The sequence below is a fragment of the Nilaparvata lugens genome, chromosome 12 (assembly GCF_014356525.2).
Source record: "Nilaparvata lugens isolate BPH chromosome 12, ASM1435652v1, whole genome shotgun sequence".
Classification (NCBI taxonomy): domain Eukaryota; kingdom Metazoa; phylum Arthropoda; class Insecta; order Hemiptera; family Delphacidae; genus Nilaparvata; species Nilaparvata lugens.
Window position 1 is genome coordinate 27,186,327 of NC_052515.1, and position 25,598 is coordinate 27,211,924.

The window sequence follows — 25,598 nt, forward strand, 5'->3', positions numbered from 1 at the left end:
TAGTCCCGGGATAATCGCGTATTTGTCTTGACTTGATCGTTTAATCCATTGTAATTCAAAGGCAGCGTGTTCCCGTTCCCGCGCTTTCTGTAAGTGGCGCAAAACTATTCCCGCCATTTCTCGGGAAAGCGCGGGAGACGGAAAACGCGCGAAAATGGATGCACTGCCGCCATCTTGGATCGGATGATTAGCTCAACTAGGAGAGGCCCTTGAGGGTTTGTCTAATGCAAGATGGAGTGAAGTGATTAATTACGGCGTGAATAGTTTGGGACGGACTGAGTGTCGAGTAGGTTTGTTTCTATCAAGGGTAGACTCAGACTATCGCGAATTAACTTTGTAAAGATTGTTATAGTTTAATACCGATTGAACTGGGAATTCAATTGTTGGGGGATTGTTAACTCTCAATAATTATTAGCAGGCAGGAAAAAAGTTTTCTGACGAAGTGAATTTGGTTAAATTGTCTGAAGGGTAGACTGTTTCACGAATTAACATTTTTTAGTCTTCTTCTTCTTCTTATTCTTCTTCTTCTTCTTCTTTTTCTTCTTCTTCTTTTTCTTCTTCTTCTTTTTCTTCTTCTTCTTTTTCTTCTTCTTCTTTTTCTTCTTCTTCTTTTTCTTCTTCTTCTTTTTCTTCTTCTACTTACAAACAAGGATTACACTATAACCTGTTCCGACTCAAATCTAGCCAATCATTCAAATAAACATGAAAAATCCTATTATTGCATCCGCTTGCGTGGTTTCTCAACATCTCTTTCGCCTACTAGCTGATAATTCTAGACTTTTTTAAGTATTCAAATAGATTGAACTAGCAATTTAATAATTGACATTGGATTGCAAATAATACTTATTGATTGATTATTGAATCAGAATAACTAGCTAGCTGGATTGAAATCAATTTGATAAAATTGTTAGAAAGTGATCAATACATACCCACTAGGTTTATAGGCCTAGTACTACTGAAAATTAAAAAAATATATACGAACTGACATGAGCTGTAAGCTTATTTATTCGCAAATACATCTTGCCATTTCACCAATCGAAATTCATTTTGAGAATATAAAGGTGCGTACAGATTTACGCGCCGCGAACATGAGCAATTCACTTCATCAGCTGACTATATCTGTATTTTTACAAAAAACGGTGAGATACAGATATAAAAAGCTTGGCATCAGCTGATTAAAAGTGAATATTGATCATGTTAGCGGCGCGTAAATCTGCACGCACCTTTAGGCCAAAAATGAAAGAAACCATAGAAAATCAATCAGTCTCTCGATATATTTATTGTCAAATTTATGAACGAATACAACATTTGTAATATTACTAAGCTATCGAGAAAGCATGAATACGAGTGGGTGTTTGAGGAAAAAAAATTACGAGAATCAATCCGTTCTTTCAAATATTTTTTGACAAACTTATAAACAGTTACGAGATTAATCATTATTTTATTGAACGAAAATCCAAAGTTGACTGCTAAAAATACAAAATTTGTAATTACAAAGCTATCAAGAATGCATGGAGATGAATGTTCTTGAATACAACATCAGCAAAAATCAATCAGTTCTCCTGAATCTTTTTCGATTTTTTTTAATAAATACAACATTCGTAATATTACGGAGCTATCTAGAATACAAAGAGACGGATGTTTCCGAAAACAAATTCAACAAAAATCAAATCAATCCTTCTAAATCTTTTTTGACAGATCGATCAACAAATATAAAGTTTCCAATTACGGAGCTATTGAGAATATTGATTTTGTCCTTCTGAATCTATTTTGACAAATTCATCAACGAATACAAAATGTGTAATTATCAAGCAGGCTTGCGCATAAACTTTGGGACAATATGAGTTACTATGAAGGCAAGAGAGTGGGCCGGAAAGGCAAATAATTTATCGGTGCAAAACAGGCCCGAAATTCATTAAATTAGAGAGTCTATTATGGCCTTTACAGATTATTTATACAGAGCATTTATTCAAGCAAGCCGGGGACTTACACCTGATCTGTGTAAGCACTGGGAAGAAGTCTACTTCATTGTCTACTAAATTACGCGGCAACGCGACTGGCTTCAGTCGTTGCAAAATTAATGCCAAGCAATTCATTAATGAAAGGGTGGCGTTATTCACAGCATGTGTACGTTTATCGCCTCTCACACTCTTTCTCTTTCTCACACACCCTACCTCTCATAATCTATCTCTCTCCTACCTTCAGACGCACCCCTCTTCACCTCATCCTAACAACACAAATTCGCCTACCCGCAAAATATATACACTCGTAGTGATAACATTCTCCCATCCGCCAAATTATTTCCTCAGCGCACACTTCAAGTAGTATATGATTTCATTTTCCCCAAAGGAATCTGCATAAAATCTAGTGGAATTGATTTATTTTAGAGGAGTGTTGTGTGTCCTAATTCATAGAGACTCTACAGTGAAAGAAAATTTCATAATAATTCAGTTAGTATTATAATAATTCCATTTTCCCTAAAGGAATCCTAATGAAATTGATTCACTCTGGATAATAGAATATAGAGACTCAACAGTGATAGATGATTTTATAATGATTCAGGTAGTATATAATAATTTCATTTTCCCTGAAGGAATCCTAATGAAATTGATTCATTCTGGATAATAGAATATAGAGACTCCACAGTGATAGATAATTTTATAATGATTCAGGTAGTATATGATTCCATTTTCCCTAAAGGAAACCTAATGAAATTGACTCATTCTGGAGGAATGCTGAGACTCTACAATTATTATGATCAATTGATCACAATTCCTTGTTTAAGAAGACTGTCTAAGGCTTTGCTTATGATATGAATGAATTATGATTTGGAAACTCTTGATAATGTCATAACTAGCCGAGACCGGACGATCCATCGGAAAAAATAAAGTGTGCCATCAGAGTAATTCTATGGGGAAAAATCATATAATAATAAAGATGGTCAAGCTATTTTGAAAAATTTAGGAGATGGTGACGCATGAATTCGATGACTTTTACATGAGCTCTGAACAATTAACTTTGACATGTTGTATACATATATTTTCAATTGAAATACATAACTTCTTGTGAAATCATCCAAGTAAATTTGAAAGAGCAGAGGCAAGTAGAGAAAACAATTGAACATATGAAAATGTGATTCAATTTCTCTGTTGTATATCCATACTTTTCCACTATTGAAATTAATAGTCTATGATGATGACCAACAACAGGTCGAAACGATCGTCACTACCAATGTAAGTGCATTTCACTTTAAAAGTATTTTTAAAATTCAAGTTTAATTCAATTTCAACTATGATGCTAACTCAAGAATGAGTAGAATGCAGAAAGAGGACTTCTGACATCTGGTTACTTAATCTTCATCTGGTTACTTCTGGACTTCTGGTCAGTATTCATCAGGTTAGTAATAATTAGTATGCATCTATAGGATTGGAAATGATGTAGATTGATTCAAAAGAGCATAAGAAAATCGTGGAAAACATGCAATCATACAAAAATATTATTCAATAACGACACTATGATGCCAGTACAAAGAATAGTGAAATTCAAGAACGAGACAAGGAGAGCTGCTCATTTCGAAACATGTACTGCTCTTGTATTGCTGTGAACAATATGTAAATCCTGTAGGGAAAAGGAAATATGAGGACCCCATGTTTGAATTCTGCAAAGAGACCTTCTTCGCATGCATTTCAAACCATGGAAACACCCCTGGTAACCTCAGACAAACCTTGTTCAGACACGTTCAAGATATGAAAAAGTGGGGAAGATCTCAAGGGGTTCAGACACCCTCACTGCACTACTCGTAATCTCATATGATGACATAGAAGAAAGGGGTGTGATGACGTGTAGATGGCTGTGATAATTAGAGCGAGGATGAAAGACATGAAAGATGCTGTCTGATGAGCAGAAGAGCAGCCTGAAGTTCACTGATTAGACTAAAATGATGGGTGAAATGCAGTGGAAAACTTGAGGGGTGTTCATCAACCAAGGGTTGGTGAGGAATTTAGAAAAGCGGTGGCAGCGGTGGGATATTCCTCCACCGAAGTTCGCGCACGTGCGTCTGATCTCAGGGTTTTGCATGTCTGGCTTATCTTTTAGTAAGGAGTATGCTCTCCCACCTCTTATCAAACTGAAGGTCACATCATTAGAAGATGATCGGCTTATCACTGCACTACCCCTGTCAACCTTGCTTCCTGATTTGACTAATAATGTCTCTGCCTACACCTTGGTTCCCCTACATTCTTACACTTTTTGAGGTGGAACTTGTGCAGAAGGGTGTATTGATTCTGAAGAAAATTTGTGTTATAAAACAATGTTGGATATCTTTAAACTGAAGGTTTTTTTCAATCAATCAATTCATTTATTTCACGAACAAACATGATGCAAAATAACAAAGAAAGATATAAAAATGTGAAATAAAAGTGGACAACCCTAGGCGTAAGCCTGATTGGGGTGATTACTTAAAGTATGACTTGAGTGAAGTATGAGTTAAAGGCCCGGTTGCACAAAAGCCGGTTGAATTTCAACCGTGATCAATTTCGAGAGAACCAATTAGAAAAGGCCTTCTAGGAAAACGGTTGAAAATCCACCTTGATCACGGTTAAAAATCCACCAGCTCTTGTGCAACCGTCACTTATTCTACAACTGTAATTATTGCACGGGAGAGTGGTTGAATTATGGAAGAGAACCACTAAAGTTGGAATCAAGTTTATGAAGGACTGGTTGTATACTCATCTGGGACCAATCATATCTTAATCCCTCTGTGGATTGTTTCAATTGTGAAGTTGTCACTCTTCCCATAATGAATTACTAATACATGTTAATGATATATTTATGATACCATGGATGTCATTATACAAAACTTTACTACCTCACTTTCCATTTTGATTACAGAGATTATTATATAATATTGCCGTTGTAATAATATGTTCCAATGTATCCAGCAATAGAGATTACGATTTGATTTGATCCAATTTGGATTGTAAGAAGCAATGACACTGATAAAGTTTGTAGAGTGAATATTGATGATGTGGAACTCTTCCATGATTGAAGAGACTTGAGATATCGTCATAAATCCACTTCATTCTAATAAAAATTATCTCACAGCTGTTGATAATTATTAGCTCACATCTGATGATTTGTGACACACGAAAGCATGCTCCTGTGAAAAATAGTAATTTTTATCAAAATAAAGTAGATTTATGACAATATCTCAAGTCTCTTCAACAATGACACTGGAGTAAGAACTCACTTCATGAGAAAGGAAAGCAATAGGCCTACCCCCGAATGCATGTAACCAAGTTTTAGTCAATTTTGAGGAATTACATGCAATTAGCGAGAATAGTAAAACTCTACCCACCTAACATGTGGACAGGGATGGAATGCTGTTGGATTGTCTTGGGCTGAGAACTTGGGTAAGGATCCTTGTAGGAGTGCTAGTCGGAAGATCAACAGTGCACTCATCTGAAACAAACAACAAATTCATTCTACAAAAAATATACGTCCTTCATCATTTCATGATGATTTATGATGAAGTGGATTGTAAGGGCCCTATAAAAAATAGATTAATTTGGTTCCTTGAAATTATCCTGTTGTTCATTACATTCTCTGTTTGAATTACTTTGAAGAAACAAAACGTTACAACTACTCAAATATTTCTTGTTAAGAATGTCATAAGCTATAAAAAAACAACACGTTAGCGAAGATATGACCCCAGCATCAACATATTGAAGGCAGAGTAACAAAGCCATTACACACTACGCTATACTAGTTATTTATCAATTAATTTGTTTCTATCACTATCCATGACTATAGTGAGGTTCCCCGTATGATGACAGTGGAGAAAGATAGGAGATCAACGCTACCGATCCTCTGTCTTGTCAATGCCTTCTATAGACGGTAGCTGAACAGGTTTATTGATGTAATATTTACTGTTTTAAATAATCAAATAGTTTATTAAGCAAAAAAATATATTTTTCAATAGTTTCATAATGAATTTTCATAATTAAGATGGAATATTTTGTTAATTGTTTATTAATTCTACATTGTTAATAGACGATCCGGCAACAGAGCAAAGCGAGAAAGAGACAGTGCTATCCGCATTGTTGGCCGATAGACAAGGATAGCAATACCATTGCTAATCAAACACTGCCATTATAACGTGGACCTCATTACAGTTCGATGTAAAAGAACTCTTTCCTGTGTGGGAAGACTACTGATTTTCACAGAGCAATATCAAGATTGGATATGAGGAAACAATGAATGGTTACGTCCAATGAGCGATTTCCGATGAGCTATTTTGGGGGTTAGCAGTCCACTGAGCGATCCATTGTTCATAATAACAATAAGGATAGGCAGACGCTATGAATGGGAGGACATAGGTGTCATTAATCATCAGGTACAGTGACGGAGGAAGGCCACAAGCGCATGTGTTTACTCTGATGATGATTGAATCAGTACCTACACCTCCCATAAAAAGGAATCATTTTTTGAAGAATAATTCTATCCAATAAACAATATTCCAACAAACTGTTAAAAACTCGATTTGGGTATTATCAATTAATCAAAATGAAAAAAAAAACTTTCTATTTTTTGATTTTTTTTTCAAATTATTAATTTTTGGGATTTAAGCGCCTAAGTGTAGATTTTGAGCTCTGTTCATGGAATCTGTTATGTGAATAGAATATGGGAACCATTTCGCTTTTATATCCCAACTATAACGATTGTAGATTGGGATGAACTTAAAATTTGTGATTGCTTGTAGATGTAGATTGCTTCAGATGGGAAGTTGATCTTAAATCTTCTTGATATCTGTGAGATACTTTATCGCTTGTGGCCTTTTTCCGTCATTGTCCCTGATGATTAATGACACCCAAGCTCTCACATTCATAGCGTCTGCCTATCCTTATTGTTATTATGAACAATGGATCACCCAGTGGACTATTTTTTCCCCGATCGCTCTTCGGACGACACCACAATGAATTGATAATATACTTACCGCTACAAGAACTTTGGCAGCGCGGCGAGTGAATTTAACAGCCTCGTCACTCCGTTTTCCGTCAAATAATATCCTGGAAAAGACAAACACGATAACAAATCATTCATTTGTCTAATGCTATGAGATAGGATTATCAGAACTCATAAGACTGATTAAGTGATTATAAACGGAAGATCTTGCTTGGTACGTGAATTGCACTTCACGAACAGTTCATGAATTACAAACGTCTTGAACCGCGATGAAGACGGAAGCTCATAATTATTTGTAAACTCTTATTTAATTTGTTCGAATCTAAATGCAAATAATCACGTTCTTCAAGTATGGAACATGAGCAAACAAACAATTAAAACAGAAAAAGATTGAGTATGAAATAGTGTCCTATTTATGTTCTGTTATCTGTCAAAGAAAATGAAACAAAGGAGGAGATTCCCAGAGTAGAATTTTGGAGATTTCAGTGGAAGACTTGACCGCAATCTCGAACAAGGAAATTTCCCTCAAACAATATATTTAGTTGCAAATATGAATTCACTTCAAAAGTATAATTTTATGGAATGAAATTCTGTACAGCAATACTGGTAATGTCCATTAAAGGACTTCTATTAGGACATTTCAATGTTCTGGAGTAATAATTCTCATGAAATTGTTTTGATTTTATGTATGTTGGTAATAATTGTAATATTTTCCTCAAAATTCAATTTAAAACACACATTTGTAGTCAAATTCTACACAGTTTTATTTGGTACAGGACCATGGTTCCGTGACCACACAGCTTGTCACATTTTCAAGCTGACTTATGGAACGGTTCAACAACATTGACAGTGACACAGTCGAATATTTTTGTCAGTAATCTATGTAACGATACCATTATTATGTCCATTATATTCCATACTATAATTCACCTTTTGACATGAGGCCACGATTTGTAGAGATCGTATACCAGATTCACCAATAGAACAGTTAATCCAGTCTCCTTGGCTAACATCGCTAATCCAGCCAGAATGCAGCTTGCAGTCACGTTGTACTTCCCTATCTCCTCACTGAAACATAACAAAATTAAACAAATATCAGATTGATCAAAAATATAAATGAGAATTTGGAGAGGCACTCAATTATTGGAATAGTGCTTACCAATTTCCTCGATGTGTTATGTGTGATTTGTTAACCTAATAGTACTTAAGACAACATTAAATTTTCATCGAAATTTGGGAGAGGAATGGTCCAGGCTCAGCCTAGTTTTTCCCACATGGTCATAATTATTATATCATAATCATAGTATTTTGTATTATGAATTAATATAACTATCAGATTCAATCAATAGAGGAATAGTTACATAGTAGTTACCATTTTTTAAACATTTTCATTTAAACACTACTATAGTGAGGTCTACGTTTTAATGGCAGTGTTTGATTAGCAATGGTATTGTCTATAATTCATCAAAGTGGATAGCGATCTCTCTCTCGCTTTGCTCTGTTGCCAAATCGTCTTTTAACAATGTAGAATTTATGATTAATTAACGACATATTTCATGTTAACTATGAAAATTATTGAAAGATATGATTTATCGCTTAATAAAATATAATTTATTATTTTAAACGAGAATGAACAATCAATATTACATCCCAAAACCTGTATCAGTCTAAAGAAGGCATTGACTAGACAGAGGATCGGTAACGTTGTTCTGCTATCTTTCTCCACTGCCATTATAACGTGGACCTCACTATAGTTTAAGCTTTGAATCCATTTTCGAGTGTGCTTTTTCCAAATTGGTTTGCTATAATCATTTATAGAGAACGTACGTGGATTTCGAACATCAAGGAGAGAGATTTTTAGACTCAAAATGATATTTTAAGGAAGTGGCTCTGTAAGTGATCATGCACTTAAATGGAGTAGCAAGAGGTTTTTAACTTATTCTTAACTTATCCAATTGATAGCTTATCAGCGCGACCACGAAGGCCTCCTTTTCCCCTCTTCAAAGTTATGTTCCTCAAATTATTTCGAATTATCTCACTCACATGCTAAGAAATTCGGCTACGCATGTGAATTTTGGCTTATCATAATAATTATCATCAAAGAATCCTATTTTCTCAATCATTTTATTGTATTATCTCACTCACTTCTTCTCTTCTTCTGGTTCCTTCTCCTATCGGAGGTTGGAAATCATCACGACAATTTTCACTTTATTGATTGCAGCCTTGAATAGTTCCCTTGAGTTGCAGCCATACCATTCTCTTAAATTACGCAGCCAGGATATCCTTCTTCTTCTCACACTCCTCTTTCCCATGATCCTTCCTTGCAATATAAGTCTCAACAGCTCATACTTTTCACCCCTCATTACATGACCCAAATATTGCAATTTTCTTCTCTTTATAGTCGCAACAACTTCACATTCCTCTGCCATCATTAACATTACATCCCTATTTGTCACTTCTCTTGTACATGGTGTTCTCCACATCCTTCTATAGCACCACATTTCAAATGCCTCGATGTTTGACTTTTTCAAAGTCCATGCTTCCATGCCAAACAGCAATGTAGAAAACACAAAACAACGCAGCATGCGTATTCTAAGTTCTAGTTTAATATCTCGGCTACACAGAAATCTTTTCATTTTTATGAACACCTGTCGTGCTATTTCCACTCGTCCTTTGATCTCCCTGGTCTGATCGTTCACTTCAGTAATCCATGCTCCAAGATACTTATATGCTGTGACTCTCTCAATAGGTGTATTGTCCACTACAATATCAATTGGCACTCTTTGCTTTTTCGAGACGATCTCACTCACAAACGAATTAATTTGAGATTTAGTGACTCATGTAGCCATCTTCATTGCAAATAATTTGGATTTAGTAGTAAATAAGCTACTAATATAGTAGTAGATAAGAAGGAAGACGCCGGCCTGGAAGAAGGAAAACATGCTGGTTAAAGAGCCTGAGAGAGTGGTTCAACATTGACCCAACAACCCTGTTCCGAGCTGCAGTCAATAATTGCATTGATGATCGTCAATCTCCGTCGCGGAGCCGGCATATAGAAGAATAAGAAGAAGAGGAAGAAGAAGAAGAAGAAGAAGAAGAAGAAGAAGAAGAAGAAGAAGAAGAAGAAGAAGAAGAAGAAGAAGAAGAAGAAGAAGAAGAAGAACAAGAACAAGAACAAGAAGAGGAAGAAGAAGAAGAAGAGAAGAAGAAGAAGAAGAAGAAGAAGAGAAGAAGAAGAAGAAGAAGAAGAAGAAGAAGAAGAAGAAGAAGAAGAAGAAGAAGAAGAAGAAGAAGAAGAAGAAGAAGAAGAAGAAGAAGAAGAAGAAGAAGAAGAAGAAGAAGAAGAAGAAGAAGAAGAAGAAGAAAGAAGAAGTAGATAAGCTAGGAGGAGATTTCGTAATTTTGATACTGCAAACTTAATCAAGTCTTGAGCTGATAGATTTATACCCAAGGTGTACTTGACAATAAAGTGGGGCTCCAGGAAGCTCCCGACACATATATTAAAAACATATACATATATTGGAGATGAGACCCGTTCAGTGATAGTTGAAATCCAGTTTCGTGGTTGGAGCGTATAGCCAATGGGAGAGATGGCCGTCTCAAACTTTGAGCATTTTATGCCTTAAGTCGAGTTAATACGAAAACTTTCGCTAGCCTTAAGTAGTTTCTGAGCGGCAACTTTGTATTTCAAACATGCCTTTTAGCCTACCCTGTATATGGGTCGGGAGGAGTATGTGGAGTGAGAGAGAGGGTATGAAATTCGGTAATAGAGTCCAAAGGAGTTGGTAGTGTTTGTTTCCTGGAGTGACAGAGAAGGAGAGAATAATATTGTATGGTTAGAGAAATCGTGAAGTGGTTGAGGAAGTGATTCGACAAAGCATATGGCGCTATCCTTTTCTAGCTCCACAACGTTGCCAGATCGTTTTAAACAATGTAGAAATATAATTAATCAACAGTTATATTAAATCTAAATTATGGATATGTGTTATTAAATCATTGAAAAATATTTTTACTTGGCAAATAAGATAATTATAATGGATTATTTTGTGAATATTTCCTAAATCAACAATGTATTAAATGTCAATTATGGAGATTTGTTATTTAATCATTGAAAAATATTTTTACTTGGCACATAAGATAATTATAATGGATTATTTTGTGAATATTTCCTATTTTAGTGATAATAATGTGAAATATTCCTTCTATGTTTGGGTTTTAAGCATGTAAATATGAAAATCTATACTATCTGAAAATAATGAAGGACTGAAAATTTTGTGAAGTGAACAACCACAAGGCTTAACCTATTTTGGACTATATGTAACCTTATTTATATTTGGGAGAGGAATAGCACAAGGGTACCTAATTTTTTTCTCTCCCTATCATTTTGATGATGTACTTTTAATTTCAATTTATTTCACCAAAACACAGAAAACAGTACAAAGATGTGACAATCAGGAAAAAAACAATAATTATTATTCTAAATATCTATATCAACTATCTGAAAAATACGGCTGGAGGTGAAGAACTACTGGCATAAGTGAAACACTTGTATGAATCAATAAAAATCAATCAATTTGAAACAAGAATGAACAGTTAATATCAGCCTACATCAGATATACTGGCATCTGCTATCAAAGAGTGAAGAAGGCAATGGCAAGGCAGGTAATCGGCTACGCTCTTCTCCCATCTTCCTCCACTGACAAAGTGTACACTCACAAAGTGTACCTCACTATAGAATGATATGGCTATTTCCACATCTAATCATTGATTAGGTGGATCCATTAGAGTGCCTTCATTCATTATTTATTAGACCGGTGTCACTAACAAAAATGTGCAACCAGAACTGCAATCCTGGAATGGCACTCTATACTATCGGTACTCTATTCTGGTGGAAAACTATCCATGGGACCAAAATACTCTACACATTTATAGCCTATGGGACACTACACACTAGTTCTATAAAATGAACGAGGTTGACATTTGAAGTTGGGGACTTGACATGACAACAGCGTAATTGCAAACATAAGCATTGGCTTTACAAACTTTCCTTCGTCGCTCTGGTTTATTCAGGCTACCCGGTTCCAAGTAATTTAGAACTGGGATTTAGTCCTGGGATTGATGTCAGAATTACGGATTCAGTTCACAGGTTCACAAGTGATTCAGGATAATCTGGGGCTACATAGCTATATTGTGACATTCATGTGATAACAAGAAAATTAAATGCTGTTGATTTCTATAATTCAATGCAGCTAACACATTCTACTGTTCCTTGATTTTTATCCTTTCATTAATATTGCTCTAAGAATGTTTGTTGCTCGATCTAATACAGAAACAAGTTCATGATCCATGGCTCTTCCATTATATTCGTACATCAATGTGATATGATTACATTTCAATGAAATTTCCTTTTGTCAATGATCATATTACATACTTATTATCAATATTGTGTGTATACTCTTATTACCAAAATGTATATCAAATATACAAGAAACACGACACAAATACATTTAAAAAACTTAGGAAACTTGGGAAAGTTGTTACAGAATATTTCGGTGACCAAATTCAAATTCAATTTTTTTTTTGTCAATGAAAACAATTACAATTTCAAAAAAAATAGTATACATTACAGAAAATATAATCAGAAAAATCCTTAATAAACAAAAATTGAATAGAATAATTTATATAACATGAGCTTAGTTTATCAAGAATGTATAGGCCAAATAGGAAAATATATATACATGTATACAATGATACATATAATTTGAAAAATGATTTGACGAATTCTACTGAGCGCAAAAAAATATAAAATTTTCGTCCGCACGCAGGAATTAAGATAAGTCTTCATGCAGTGTTATAAGGAGTGCCCATGCAGTGTTAAAATAGAAACATATAGATTTACTGGGCACAAAAAATATGGAATTTTCGTCCGCGCTCAGGAGTAAAGGAGATAAGTCTCTATGCAGTGTTATAAAGAGTGCCCATGCAGTGCTAAAATAGAAAAATAGAATAATGAAAACTGAGAATTCCTGTTTGTAAAGGAAAAGGAAAACAGCAAGTGATCTTTCTCATTGAATATGATTTGTGGCCACACATGTCATATCATGATCAGATCATAACTGAGTAAGAAGTATGCCCTGTACAATGTTTGAATTGGTGTGTTTTTATATAATTATAGAACAGTTATACAGAATCAAATAATATCAGCAGTGAATCTTTTAGAATTATGATCAGTTCTCATTCAACAAAGAGTCCCAGAACAATTGAATTATTCAATGAAAATCATCCTAATAATTTTGACTTACTGCTCGCACTCATTAGCCTATCCCTGCTCACCCAACAATCATGTTTCACATCACAGCTTTGAAACCGAATAACACTTCATTGATGCGAGTGAAATTGCTCTACAAGTGCACAATAATTTCAAATCAAGTGGCGCCCAACGTTGGACCGGGTGGAAGGTGAGTGGTGGTTTGGGGATGTGGATCAGTTTTGGGCGACCTTTCAATGAAGCCGAGAGCAATTACCAGAAGTGGTACAGGCACAAAAAGACACTCAATATGGTTGAATTCAAAATGAACTCCAGCAATCAAGCTCACAATCACCATCACACAGGGGAGCATTTGCGGTTGAGCATTTTACAGGCTTGAATAAAGTATGAAGCTCGAGCCTCCCAAAGCTTGTTGCATTTTGTTTGGAAACAGGTGGTGGGATTGTCGATTCCTATTTTATATATATCAACTGGAAACTGCTACAATTGCACAGAGGAAAAACCACAAAGCTACAAGCTGCTACCAACGCATTTGATGAGTCACCCTGTATTCACCCACTCTTCTCTTCATAACTGTTTTTATTCTGTGTATCCATAGTACATCTATATTATCTCCTCTTATACCTGTACACATTGTGTGTCTATTCAAAGAGTTCATACAGTATCACTGTATCCTCTCCACAGTCCTCCCATAAATACCTGTATACATTATGTTCCCATAGTATCTCTATATCCCTCCCTTAGTCCTTTTATACCTGTATCTCTTATATATAGTATCTCTATATCCCTCCCTTAGTCCTCTTATACCTGTATGCATTGTGTGTCTATATATAGAGAGTTTTGGACCGAGTGTTTGCTGCTATACAGAATCGGCTTTACTGGGATTGCGGATTCGAATATCAACAATTGAGAGGTTTTTAGTAGGTTCCATGGTGTTATTGTCGGCCCTGATTCCGAGATCCCATTGTAGCTTCAATGGAGAGGACTTGCAACCTGAGTAGACCGGCTGCAAAAATTGAATAGGTCTGTTGAATAGTTGATAGCTGGCTCAAGTGGAATTACTTTCGGTATGTGATTGTGTGCTAAATGTATGATAAGTGTATGGAGTCTGTTCCTATGCATCACACGATGATTATTTTCAACTTTGCTTTGTAGAGGATATAGAGTCACTCAATCGAATTATTGAAATTTGAAGTGTGTTGGAGATGTCCAATGTTTAAGGCTGTGTAAAGGCTAAAAATAAACTGTCTACTCGTGATATTTTTCAAAGTCTTTCGATTAGTATATCATCAAGCTATCAAAATGAAAATTTTTTCTCAAGAGAACATTTTTCTCCGATCTATACTTTTTGAGATATGAGCGCCTGAAGTTTGAATTTTTGGGACAGGACATTTCAAATTCGGTAAGATATAAATCCATGAGATTTGGAGGATGGATTCTTCATTGTATTGTTGATCCAGTAGACCAAAAAATTTGTTGGAAATATCAATTTTTGAAAAACTTATTCAACTCAATTAAAAGTTATTTCCAGTAAATTGAATAGCTATCTTGAAAATTTACATTTTCAGAAAATCTTTGTTCAACTAGATTAACAATACCATGAAGAAACTATCCTCCAAATCTCATGGATTTATCTCTCACCGAATTCGAAATGTTCTGTCCCAAAAATTAAAACTTTAGGCGCTCATATCTCAAAAAGTAATTATCAGAAAAAAAAAGTTTTCTCGGGAAAAATGTTTCATTTTAATAGCTTGATGATATACAAATCGAAAAACTTCAAAAAATATCACGAGTAGGAAGTTTATTTTTAGCTTTTACTTTGCACAGCCTTAATGGGAATAGTAAAAATTGAGGAGATTAATTTACAATTCATTTATTCATCTTATAGCTTTTGCGATGGAAAGACCCAGCGGAGATTCACCCCTCTGTATAACAGAAGTATGTACAATGTTTGGAGAACATAGAAAATGATATATAGTGCCAATAATTGGCACTAGGTTTCAATTAGTTCAATAATTATCGAACTGAATTCATACAATTATTGAACTAATGAAAACATTCAACCAGATCAAAATTGGTACAATCAACGTTCAATGAATTGCTGCAGGAGTGGCTGAATTATAAGCAATCCAGGCCTTCAAAACGAAGGAGAATCACTTCCACAGCTCTCAACCAATAGAAAACAAGCAGCTTGATAATGTCACAATAGACTGCTTGTTATTGAGTCACTTTCTTATCTTTGTGTCTTGAGGTTGAGTATTTCAAAATTATTAAATTATTCTTACCTAAAATTCATCTATGTGTATTTTATTCATTCTCACTCTTCCATTCGAGTAAGAATCCTGAAATGCATATTTCATTTTGAGATCGAGATCGACACATCCTGCTTCTCGCTTCTCACAACTTGATTGATTGAAAGCATAATAAAACTCCATGTTCCTTGTTTCATCTCATCTTCCTATCCATTCCTCTCAAAAATAATAATGCAGGTGCAAGAAATTCGAGAAATGCAGGAGCAGCCCTTAGTTTGTAGCAAGAGCGCAGCAAATATTCAGTGATAAAGTATGAGCAAATACTGCTTTGTCTCAGGAGTGTGATTTCGGCAGTGCCTGTATCTTACTGAATCTATCAAGGGACGTTTGGAAGTGTGTGCTAAATAATTCCACACTGACTCTGCAGCTGTCTTATACTTCCTTACTCATCTATCCTCTCTTTCTCACTCCTTGAGGAATGGGTTTCCATCATTCCTTCTTTCTCTTACCCTTCCACACTTTTCCTCACCTCCTTCACTCTCATCTCAATCTCTCATGCTGTCACTATTCGTTGGAATCTTTTAACACTCATTGAATTCCACTTCGATGTCTTCTTACTAGATCATCGCTCTTATTTTCCTTCCTCGTCTCTCCCTCTCCTTCCACTTTCTACTCTATCACATTATTTGTGGAATTCTTTCAACAGATTTACTTTCCCAGATAATTTATACTTACTGGTGTTCATGCCAGTAATGCAGCCATGGTAGTATAGTAGTATGACCGACCTTACTATGACCGACTGACCGACCTCTTCTACCTCATAGAGTGAGTCATATATTAACCACAATGATGGTAAAGTGGGTGATGTTCCATCATCAAATAGATAAAACTCAAGAACTATTATCATCCCTCTATTATGTGATAATACACATTTTCAACCCACGTCAAATTTATTTATCTATTTACATCAATAGAGAAATTACAACAACATATAGAGGCTTACAGCTTTTCCAAATTTACGAGATTCCTACTTATTTCCATAGTTCAGGCCATTATTCTCCATGTGTATGATATAATTTTTATGTTCATCTCTGTTTTTTCCTATCTTCCAGGGCTACTCAATAATCAATATCTCCCATGCAAATAATTATCATTTGCCTGAAAAAGTATTAAGACTTGATAGACACACATATTACGATATGATACGATCCTTACATTAAAGAATTCTCAACCAGTGAGAGAAATCAGATTTTCTTATACACTGCAGTATTGGTGAACCTCAAAGACCTTAAAGAGATATAGACCTACAATGCATATGCCTTCCCAATGATAGCTCTTATTTGAAATTGAAGGCCGCCATTGGGGTATTTTAGCACGAGATATTATTATTTATTTGTAATACTATGGATCACAAAGGCATTGGTGGCATTGGTTTGTAATAATCTTATGGGTTGCCCCCTCAATGGCGGATTTCAATTCCAAGTACGACACTAACGCTGCATGTGAGTCTATGCATCTTTAAGGTCTTAGGTGTACCAAATACATGGAATTTACGTGGAGTATTATCTGTGACTGCAACCATTGATATATTATTCAATTCACTTTTCAATCGATATCACAGTGATAATCAGTCAACTTGATGTCCAGTCATCAGAGTTCTGTTCCTGATCTAAAACACATGCAATTCAAATTCATCGATATGATGTTTCCAATAATTTTATTCTCCACCTTCACCTTCGCTTATCATTCTCTCTTCTCCTTCCAGTTATTCTAATCTATCTGTCTCCTCCTCTATCATTCTCTCTCTTCTTCTAACTCCTTTCATTCTCTTTTCGTTTCATTTTAATTTTTGAAACAGTGCAAATTAATATTCGATTCAGTTTCCGTACGCTTGTTCCACTTATTAACTACATAACTTAATATGAAAATACTCACACATTTGAGCTCAGAAACTCCTGGCATAGAGAAACAATAGCATAAGTAGATATCTCATGGTATAGGACTTTTATGTCGCAACTTTTACTGTTATCTCAAGCCAATAGTCCACGTAGTTCTTCCCCGTGAAACTGTGAGGCGCTCGTAGTCTCTCATACTGTGCCGTTCATACACTCACCCCAACAAAACAGTGAGAATCGACAATAATCGACAGTAATCGGCGTGAGATAACAGTAAGAGTTGCAACATAAACGCCCTATACCATGGGATATCTACTTACGCTATTGTTTCTATATGCTCCTGGCAAATGGACTCACGATTCTACAATTTTACAAAATACTAACACCCTCAATAAACTCACACAACACATTCTCATCATTAACTCCACATATATTTACGAATGAACACTCACACTCATATACTTCACTAATACTGCACACAGATCTACTCAACCAACACATACACATAGATTCCTCCAACACACATTCCATTATTCAACTTATACACACTAACACACAACTCAAGACTAACTTATACATGCACTTGCATTGGGAACACACATACTCTCTCCAAAATACTTACTACAAACTCACAACAGTCACCGATAAACTCAGACATGTAGTAGCTAATACACTCTCACACACCAAACTCTAACATGTGATATTCTCGTCTCAGTGAGTGAATAGAGCACTCTTTGCTAATCTATTATTCATAGGTAACTGTGAGTCTGGCAATGACCCCTACAAATGAGCCAGATTTACCTCCCATGCATAAGTCACCTACTTCTCTACCATGAAAGTTCTATAACAACACAACAACCAATAGCCTTACAGCTTGATATCGAATTATTCAAAAGTTGATAAAGTGATCACTGGTTAGATAATTATTATTGGGATACATTTTAAATTATTATTGGACTCGAAATTAATGATGATGTTGTGTAGCTGTTAATGGTTAATATCGGGGGACCGACTTTGCTCTGGAGTGTAAAAGCATAGAAAATTTGTAACCAATGATTGAATTTATAGTTTATATTTATTTTCTCAATCGTACAATATTTTTTACAGTTATATGAGGAGGCACAACAGGCTTATGCCCAAAACTGTCCCTTTTCAAATGTATACTTCAGTCCAAAACCAAATTTAGGTTGAGCTACTATTACTCAACAAAATATCAATTTATTCACACTTGAAAAAACAAACACATCATCAATTACAAATAGATATACTATGAATTCGATTTAGAATGATATGCTATGTTCGCTATACAATATTTGTTAATATACTATGTACTATTCTACACTAACAGCATCTAGTTACTATTTTGGACTTTCTGAAGTAAACATGTTTTCTAAAAAAAAAAAAGAAATAAACGAAAATAAGTTTCTCTTGCTGAATTTTTCTTCTCGTGAGATCAGCTGGATGATCCCACACATGCACACGCTCACTCTCTTCCATTACGGTATCGACAGACGACAAAATTTCCAGCTGTTTTTCTAAGGGCGTATTTATCCTTTTAATGTCCTTCAGCAAGTTGTCCCAAGGTTGAGACTTAAAGCAATCGAATCTTCATATCGTAAACCTACTTTGTTCCAAATTTCGTGAGAATCGTTAGAGCCGTTTTCGATATCCGGTCACATACAGATAGCCTATATAAACATAATTAGAAACATCTACAACAATAGACAGAAATTGCTCGTTTAATAGTATAGGATGTTGATAGATGTATTAGATAGATTATTCTTGAACTTTGAATAAATTGTAATGTTGTGAAGCCGTTAATGGTATGTTGAAATATGTATTACATAGATTATTATCGAACTTTGAATAAATTGTGATGCTGTGGAGTCGTTAATGGTTATGAATGTTGTATTTAATGATATTGGTGATGGTCATGTAACGTAATACATGGGCTGAGGCTTGTTTCCATCTTTCCAATGCTGGATTGAAGCAAAATATTAATCATAATCTGACAATCATTATTGATCATTTAAGCTGTTGCAGATTCAGTCTACAATCTGTGACTTATTATTTGAGCAGCCCTGATTTATTCAGGCTTGATGTGGTAATCAACTATTGAATGGTTAATCGGAGTATTCAATTAATTATTCCTCAAAAAACGATTGTGATTGGGATATCCATAATTTGATAGGTGAATGAAACTGTATTTTACCTCAGTACAATTTAAAAGCTCCCACTCCTTCTATTGTATGGAATAATCATGATGATTGCAACTATATTGGTGAATGATTTATTGAGGTTCTAGGTTGATTCATTAATAACTCAATGATCTAATAGGTTACATTGAAATTCATTAATGATATTTTTGATTGATTCATGCTGATTCAGACTAATTTCAATGTCTCTTAGATTGTGGTGATGAGATAATACATAATTTTGGTAGGTGATAATAGATAATACTAGATGAATTCTGTACTTTCAAAATTATTTATGACTTGCGGTTGAATGATAATACTGTACTCAATCTTCGCAAGAATATATAAGTCAGATTGAGATGTTGAGTTAACGAAATTTATTAATGGTTGGTATCAATCATGCCCACAAATAATACATGATTTGATTATTTCAATAATATACACAACAGCAAACAATGGAAATCGATACTGTAAATTTATTGGTTGATAATAATTGTTCATTAATATTTAAAGTGTATTCACATAAGCAGAAAATGATCTCATATTTCAGGAATAGAGATTGACAGATGAATGACTTTTATTTACACTTTACAATAAAAGTGATGAGTTTAGAAATTGAAGAACTCTGTAACTCCACTGAAATTTGAGGGGACAAGACCAAAAAATAACTCCATAAGCCGTAATGTTAACATATGTACCTTTTACTAGAGATCTATTCAACCGATCAACCTGATATTTCGAAAACTGAATAACATGGTCTTTTTACATATTTGACCACAAGGTTTTTACTTTCCTTGCCCTATTACCATAGGTAAGGAAAGTATTGCTTTCCGAAAAAAATTATGGTACCCCAATTTCTAAATTTCTATACGTTTCAAAGTCCCCTGAGTCCAAAAAAGTGGTTTTTGGGTATTGGTCTGTATGTGTGTGTGTGTGTGTGTGTGTGTGTGTGTGTTGTGTGTGTGTGTGTGTGTGTTGTGTGTGTGTGTGTGTGTATGAGTGTATGTGTTTACACGATATCTCATCTCACAATTAACGGAATGACTTGGAATTTGGAACTTAAGGTCCTTACAATATAAGGATCCGACACGAACAATTTCGATCAAATGCGATTCTAGATGGCAGCTAAAATGGCGAAAATGTTGTCAAAAAAAATGGTTTTTCGCGATTTTCTCGAAAACGGCTCCAACGGATTTTGATTAAAGTTATACCCAAAAAAGTTATCGATAAGCTCTATCAACTGCCACAAGTTCCATATCTGTAAAAATTTCAGGAGCTCCGCCCTATCTATGCAAAGTTTGATTCTCAATTATCAGGCTTCAGATACAATTTGAACAAAAAATTTCGAGTGGAGAACATTGAGCATGAAAATCTCTACAAGTAGTAATGTTCAGTAACATTTTCACTTACATTTGAAAATAAGCTCGAAATTCTAGAAAATGTGATTATTCAATTGCAAAATCTTGGCAACTGTTGATTCTATCAAATCATTCACTATGAAGAGATAGCAGACCTCGTTTGTCTTCAGCGTTATTGCCCTGTCACCAGCTGGCTCAAATCTTTGAATAGTAGACTTGAGATGCGCGGGAACACTAACGTCAGGTGATCAATATTCATAACGGCAAGGAAAGTTGTGTGAGTGCGCAAAATCAGATTTTTTAGTTTTCAACCATTTTTTCACCAAATATGATTTTTTTCTGAATGACTGCTCGAAAACACATTATTGAATTACAAAAGGCATATAAAATGAGATTTGAAAATTATTTCTAAATTACCTCTCGCTTAAGTGTTCATAATAGTGCTAAGTAGTACTGTACAAAATTTTAGACGTCTACCTCGAAGGATTCCTGAGAAAAAGGTACGTATGCTAACTTTACGGCTTATAAAGTTATTTTTGATCTGCTCCCCTTAATCATGCATATTCTAATCATTGAAGTATTGGTTCTACCATAGCTAATTTTTAAATCAACTGTTTAATATAATAATCTTCACATTTATTTGTCAATTAGTCAATTATTGGAAAATGTTCTTAATTAACTAATAAACTGAGGCTTCTCTTTGGGGATGAATTTAAGTTTTAATCTGGTTTGTTGAATACCCATTCTGAACGAATCAGCCCTATATAGCTTCTAGTATATTTAGAGTGACATACTGAGGGAGAAACGGGAGAGCCCACATTCCCAAATTTGGGGCCCAAATGACCATATTTCAGAATGAAAATGGGATAATTGCTCTGGTGCGTGGAATAAGTGATTAGGATGCACTTATTGCTCCCATATTTGATTCCGGATGTTACAAACCATTTTCCAAAGTGTGTGTGAGATCAATTGTGCATGGCACCATATTGATTCAATATTGTAACAAGGGTATGTATGCTGCAGCATTGTCTAATGATTCATCTCATTAGGCTGTTGAGCACAGTTGGGGCTATAATTAGACAATGGCTGATGTTCAATGCTATCGCTCATGTATTCCTAATTATTATCGCTTCGCTAGACGATGTCATGTTTCAGTGACGAAAAGTGGTAGGAATTAACCATTAATGTGTTTGGGTCCTCGATCATGGAAATTGTTTTCAGTAATCGTAGATGAAATTCATACCAAAAATATTGATATTTTTCAAGTCCATATCTGGTTAATACAACTTACATTCACACACATTTTTACTTTCCTCGCCCTCTCTCCATAGGTAAGGAAAGTATTGTTTTCCTTGCCCTATTACCATAGGTAAGGAAAGTATTGCTTTCCTTGCCCTATTATCATAGGTAAGGAAAGTATTGCTTTCCTTGCCCTATTACTATAGGTGAGGAAAGTATTGCTTTACGAAAAAAAATTAAGGTACTCCAATTTCCATATTTCTATATGTTTCAAGGTCCCCTGAGTCCAAAAAAATGGTCTGTATGTGTGTCTGTGTGTCTGTGTGTGTGTGTGTGTGTGTGTGTGTGTCTCACACGATATCTCATCTCCCAATTAACGGAATGACTTGAGATTGGGAACTTAAGGTCCTTACAATATAAGGATCCGACAGGAACAATTTCGATCAAATGCAATTCAAGATGGCGACTAAAATGAGACGAAAATGTTGTCAAAAACAGGGTTTTCTGCGATTTTCTCGAAAACGGCTTCAACGATTTTCATGAAATTTATACCTAAGAAAGTCATTGATAAGCTCTATCAACTGCCCCAAGTCCCATAACTGTAAAAATTTCAGGAGCTCCACGCTATCTCTGTTCTGTAAAGTTAGATTTTGGGTTCCCAATTATCAGGCTTCAGATACAATTTAAACGAAGAATTTTAAGTGGAAAATATCGAGCATGAAGAACTCTACAATTGATGTTTCGTAACATTTTCACCTGAAATTGAAAATAAGCTCGAAATTCGAGAAAATGTGTTTATTCGATTGCAAGTAAACTGTTGGCAACTGTTGATTCTATTAAATCATCCACTATGAAGAGATAGCAGACCTTGTGTGTCTACAGCGTTATTATCCTGTCACCAGCAGGCTCAGATCTTTGAATAGTAGACTTGAGATGCGCGTGAGCACTAGCGTCAGATGATCAATTTTCATAACGGCAAGCTAAGTTGTGTGAGTGCGCCACACCAGATTTTTCTATCTGTATCATTATTCAAAAATGAAAGTGGCACCAAAAATGCCTTAACCTTCCGGTATTCTCCAAGAAAATTGTACTCTGTTTACTGTCAAAACATATAAATTAATTGTTTAATTACTTTTTCCATCTTTTTGGATTATTTTACACGTATGAACATTTCAATGATTACCATTTCATAGCCCAATAAAGTACATCAAGCAAAGCCATCAATTCTGTGTTATTGATTCGTTTACAGTACCCGTATACAGTCCTTCCCTATCTTCTGCACAGTGCGACTTATGCACTGTCGCAACTAAATGGCACCTAATGACTGAACCATTGCTTGGTTGATACTGCAACTCAGTGGAGTGATGGGGGGAAAGTTTTGGGATGCATAGGTGATTCATTCACTGACACTGTTGTACTTTTTACAACAGCGCGACTGCCGGAAGGCTAAATACCTTATATGCATTTTGATCATACAACTCTCGGGCCCGGTTGCACAAAACTCTGTTGATTTTCAACCATGATTAAATAAATGTTGAATGCAACAAGAAACAATCAGAGAAGACATGGTCAATCAGCACTTAATCACAGTTAAAATTTAACATACTTTTGTTCACCTGTACTACAGTTTATTTCCCCTCCTAATAAACCATTTCAAACTCATCCCATATTTCCAAATAGAACATTATTTCTATCAATACTGTAATATGTCTTGGGAGATGAGGGTCTATTGCTGATAACCATACTAAAACGACGTTGAAAAACAAGTTATTACCATCCTAAACTTTTGACGGGGCACTCAGAGACAATATAACGGGCTGAGTCAATAGAAAACTATATTCATACTATATAACTCTCTTTATTATGCTTTTCAATATACATACATGATGTCTTAGATGAGTAGCTACTATGTATACTGTAGACAGAGATATAGTTCTGTATTATATATACTGTATACATAGTTATAGTCATGTATTACGTTGGGAGTATGTATAGATATAGTTATATGGTTGGGACACCATCTGTGACAAATAATAGTCGCTTCAGTAATGCTAGTGACTCATCTTGTAAAGACGGAATCCCCCTGACCCTCCTGACCACCCCTGTTCACCCCTGACCGCCCCTCTCATCAAGACCATCCTGAAGCCATCGATTTTCTATCCAATAAACTGTGTCCTTTATTGCCGGGTCCTTCCAGAGTATAGTGCCGGGGGTAACTTATGGCGGTTAGCCCTGGAACTCGTCATTTATTGGCGGCAATTTCAATCTTGTTCAGTGTGTGCGGCTCGTATTCAACGCCGGCTGAATTGAACACACATTGACGTGACTTGGTTTGGTCGAGCGTTTGGATGTGTGATTTGTGTTTGATTTTTGGTGTCTGGATTCATGTGAGGCTGCTAGTTTTATAGATATCAATCATGCTTTGTAAATTGACTATAAAGGAGGAGACGGTGGAGGAGGAGAAGGAGGAGCATTCAGTTTCAGAAGTGGATGAGAAGGGAAGAAGAGGTGATGGAGAAAGATAGTTTCTGTGATATCTGTCTTTCCTCTTCATCTATCTATCTTAATCAAAACCTGTATCTAAAGAGCAAAATGGAATAACTATAACCGCGAAAATTGATGATAAATTATGCATCAACCCACATAATGCCATGAAAACTTATTCACTACATACTGGGCAGTATATTCTATTCATAACTCATCCTATCATATTGTGAATCAATCAGAAACAATTGATAGAAGGAACACTATTGAAAATTAATACTACTGCAAGAATAAATCTGGTGTGGCGCACTCACACAACTTTCATTGCTGTTATGAAAATTTATCACATGATGCTAGTGTTCACGCGCATCTCAAGTTTACTATTCAAAGATCCAAGCCAGCTGGTGACCGGACAATAACGCTGTAGATACACGAAGTTTGCTATCTCTTCATAGTGAATGATTTAATAGAATCAACAGTTGCCAACAGTTTGCAATTGAAATAATAACATTTTCTCGAATTTCGAGCTTATTTTGAATTCAAGATAAAATAATGTTACTGGACATTAATTGTAGAGATTTTCATGCTCAACTTTTCCACTTAGAAGTTTTTGTTCAAATTGTATCTGGAGCCTGATAATTGGGAATCTAAAATCAAAATTTGCATTGATGGGGCGGAACTCCTGGAATTTCTACAGATATGGGATTTGAGGCAGTTGATAGAGCTTATCAATGACAATTTAAGGTATAAATTTGTTAAAAATTGTTGAGCCGTTTTCGATAAAATCGCAAATAACCTTGTTTTTGACAACATTTTCGTCATTTCAGCCGCAATCTGGAATTGCATTAGATCGAAATTGTTCATGTGTGATACTTATAGTGTAAGGACCTTAAGTTCGAAATTTCAATTCATTCCGTTTATTAGGAGATAGATATCGTGTTCAC

The 25,598-nt window shown here is 35.2% G+C and overlaps 1 protein-coding gene across 2 annotated transcripts in view; it reads right to left on the bottom strand.

The window, feature by feature from the left end:
• Nucleotides 1-25,598, bottom strand: part of LOC111043705 (protein O-mannosyl-transferase TMTC1) — a 287,369-nt gene that overhangs the window by 72,221 nt on the left and 189,550 nt on the right. For both annotated transcript variants that reach the window (XM_039439284.1, XM_039439285.1), the window contains exons 4-6: nt 7,894-8,031; nt 6,995-7,067; nt 5,357-5,460 (exon numbers count right to left, since the gene is read on the bottom strand). In XM_039439284.1, coding sequence (XP_039295218.1) covers nt 5,357-5,460; nt 6,995-7,067; nt 7,894-8,031 — 315 coding nt within the window. The remainder of the gene's footprint in view (nt 1-5,356; nt 5,461-6,994; nt 7,068-7,893; nt 8,032-25,598) is intronic.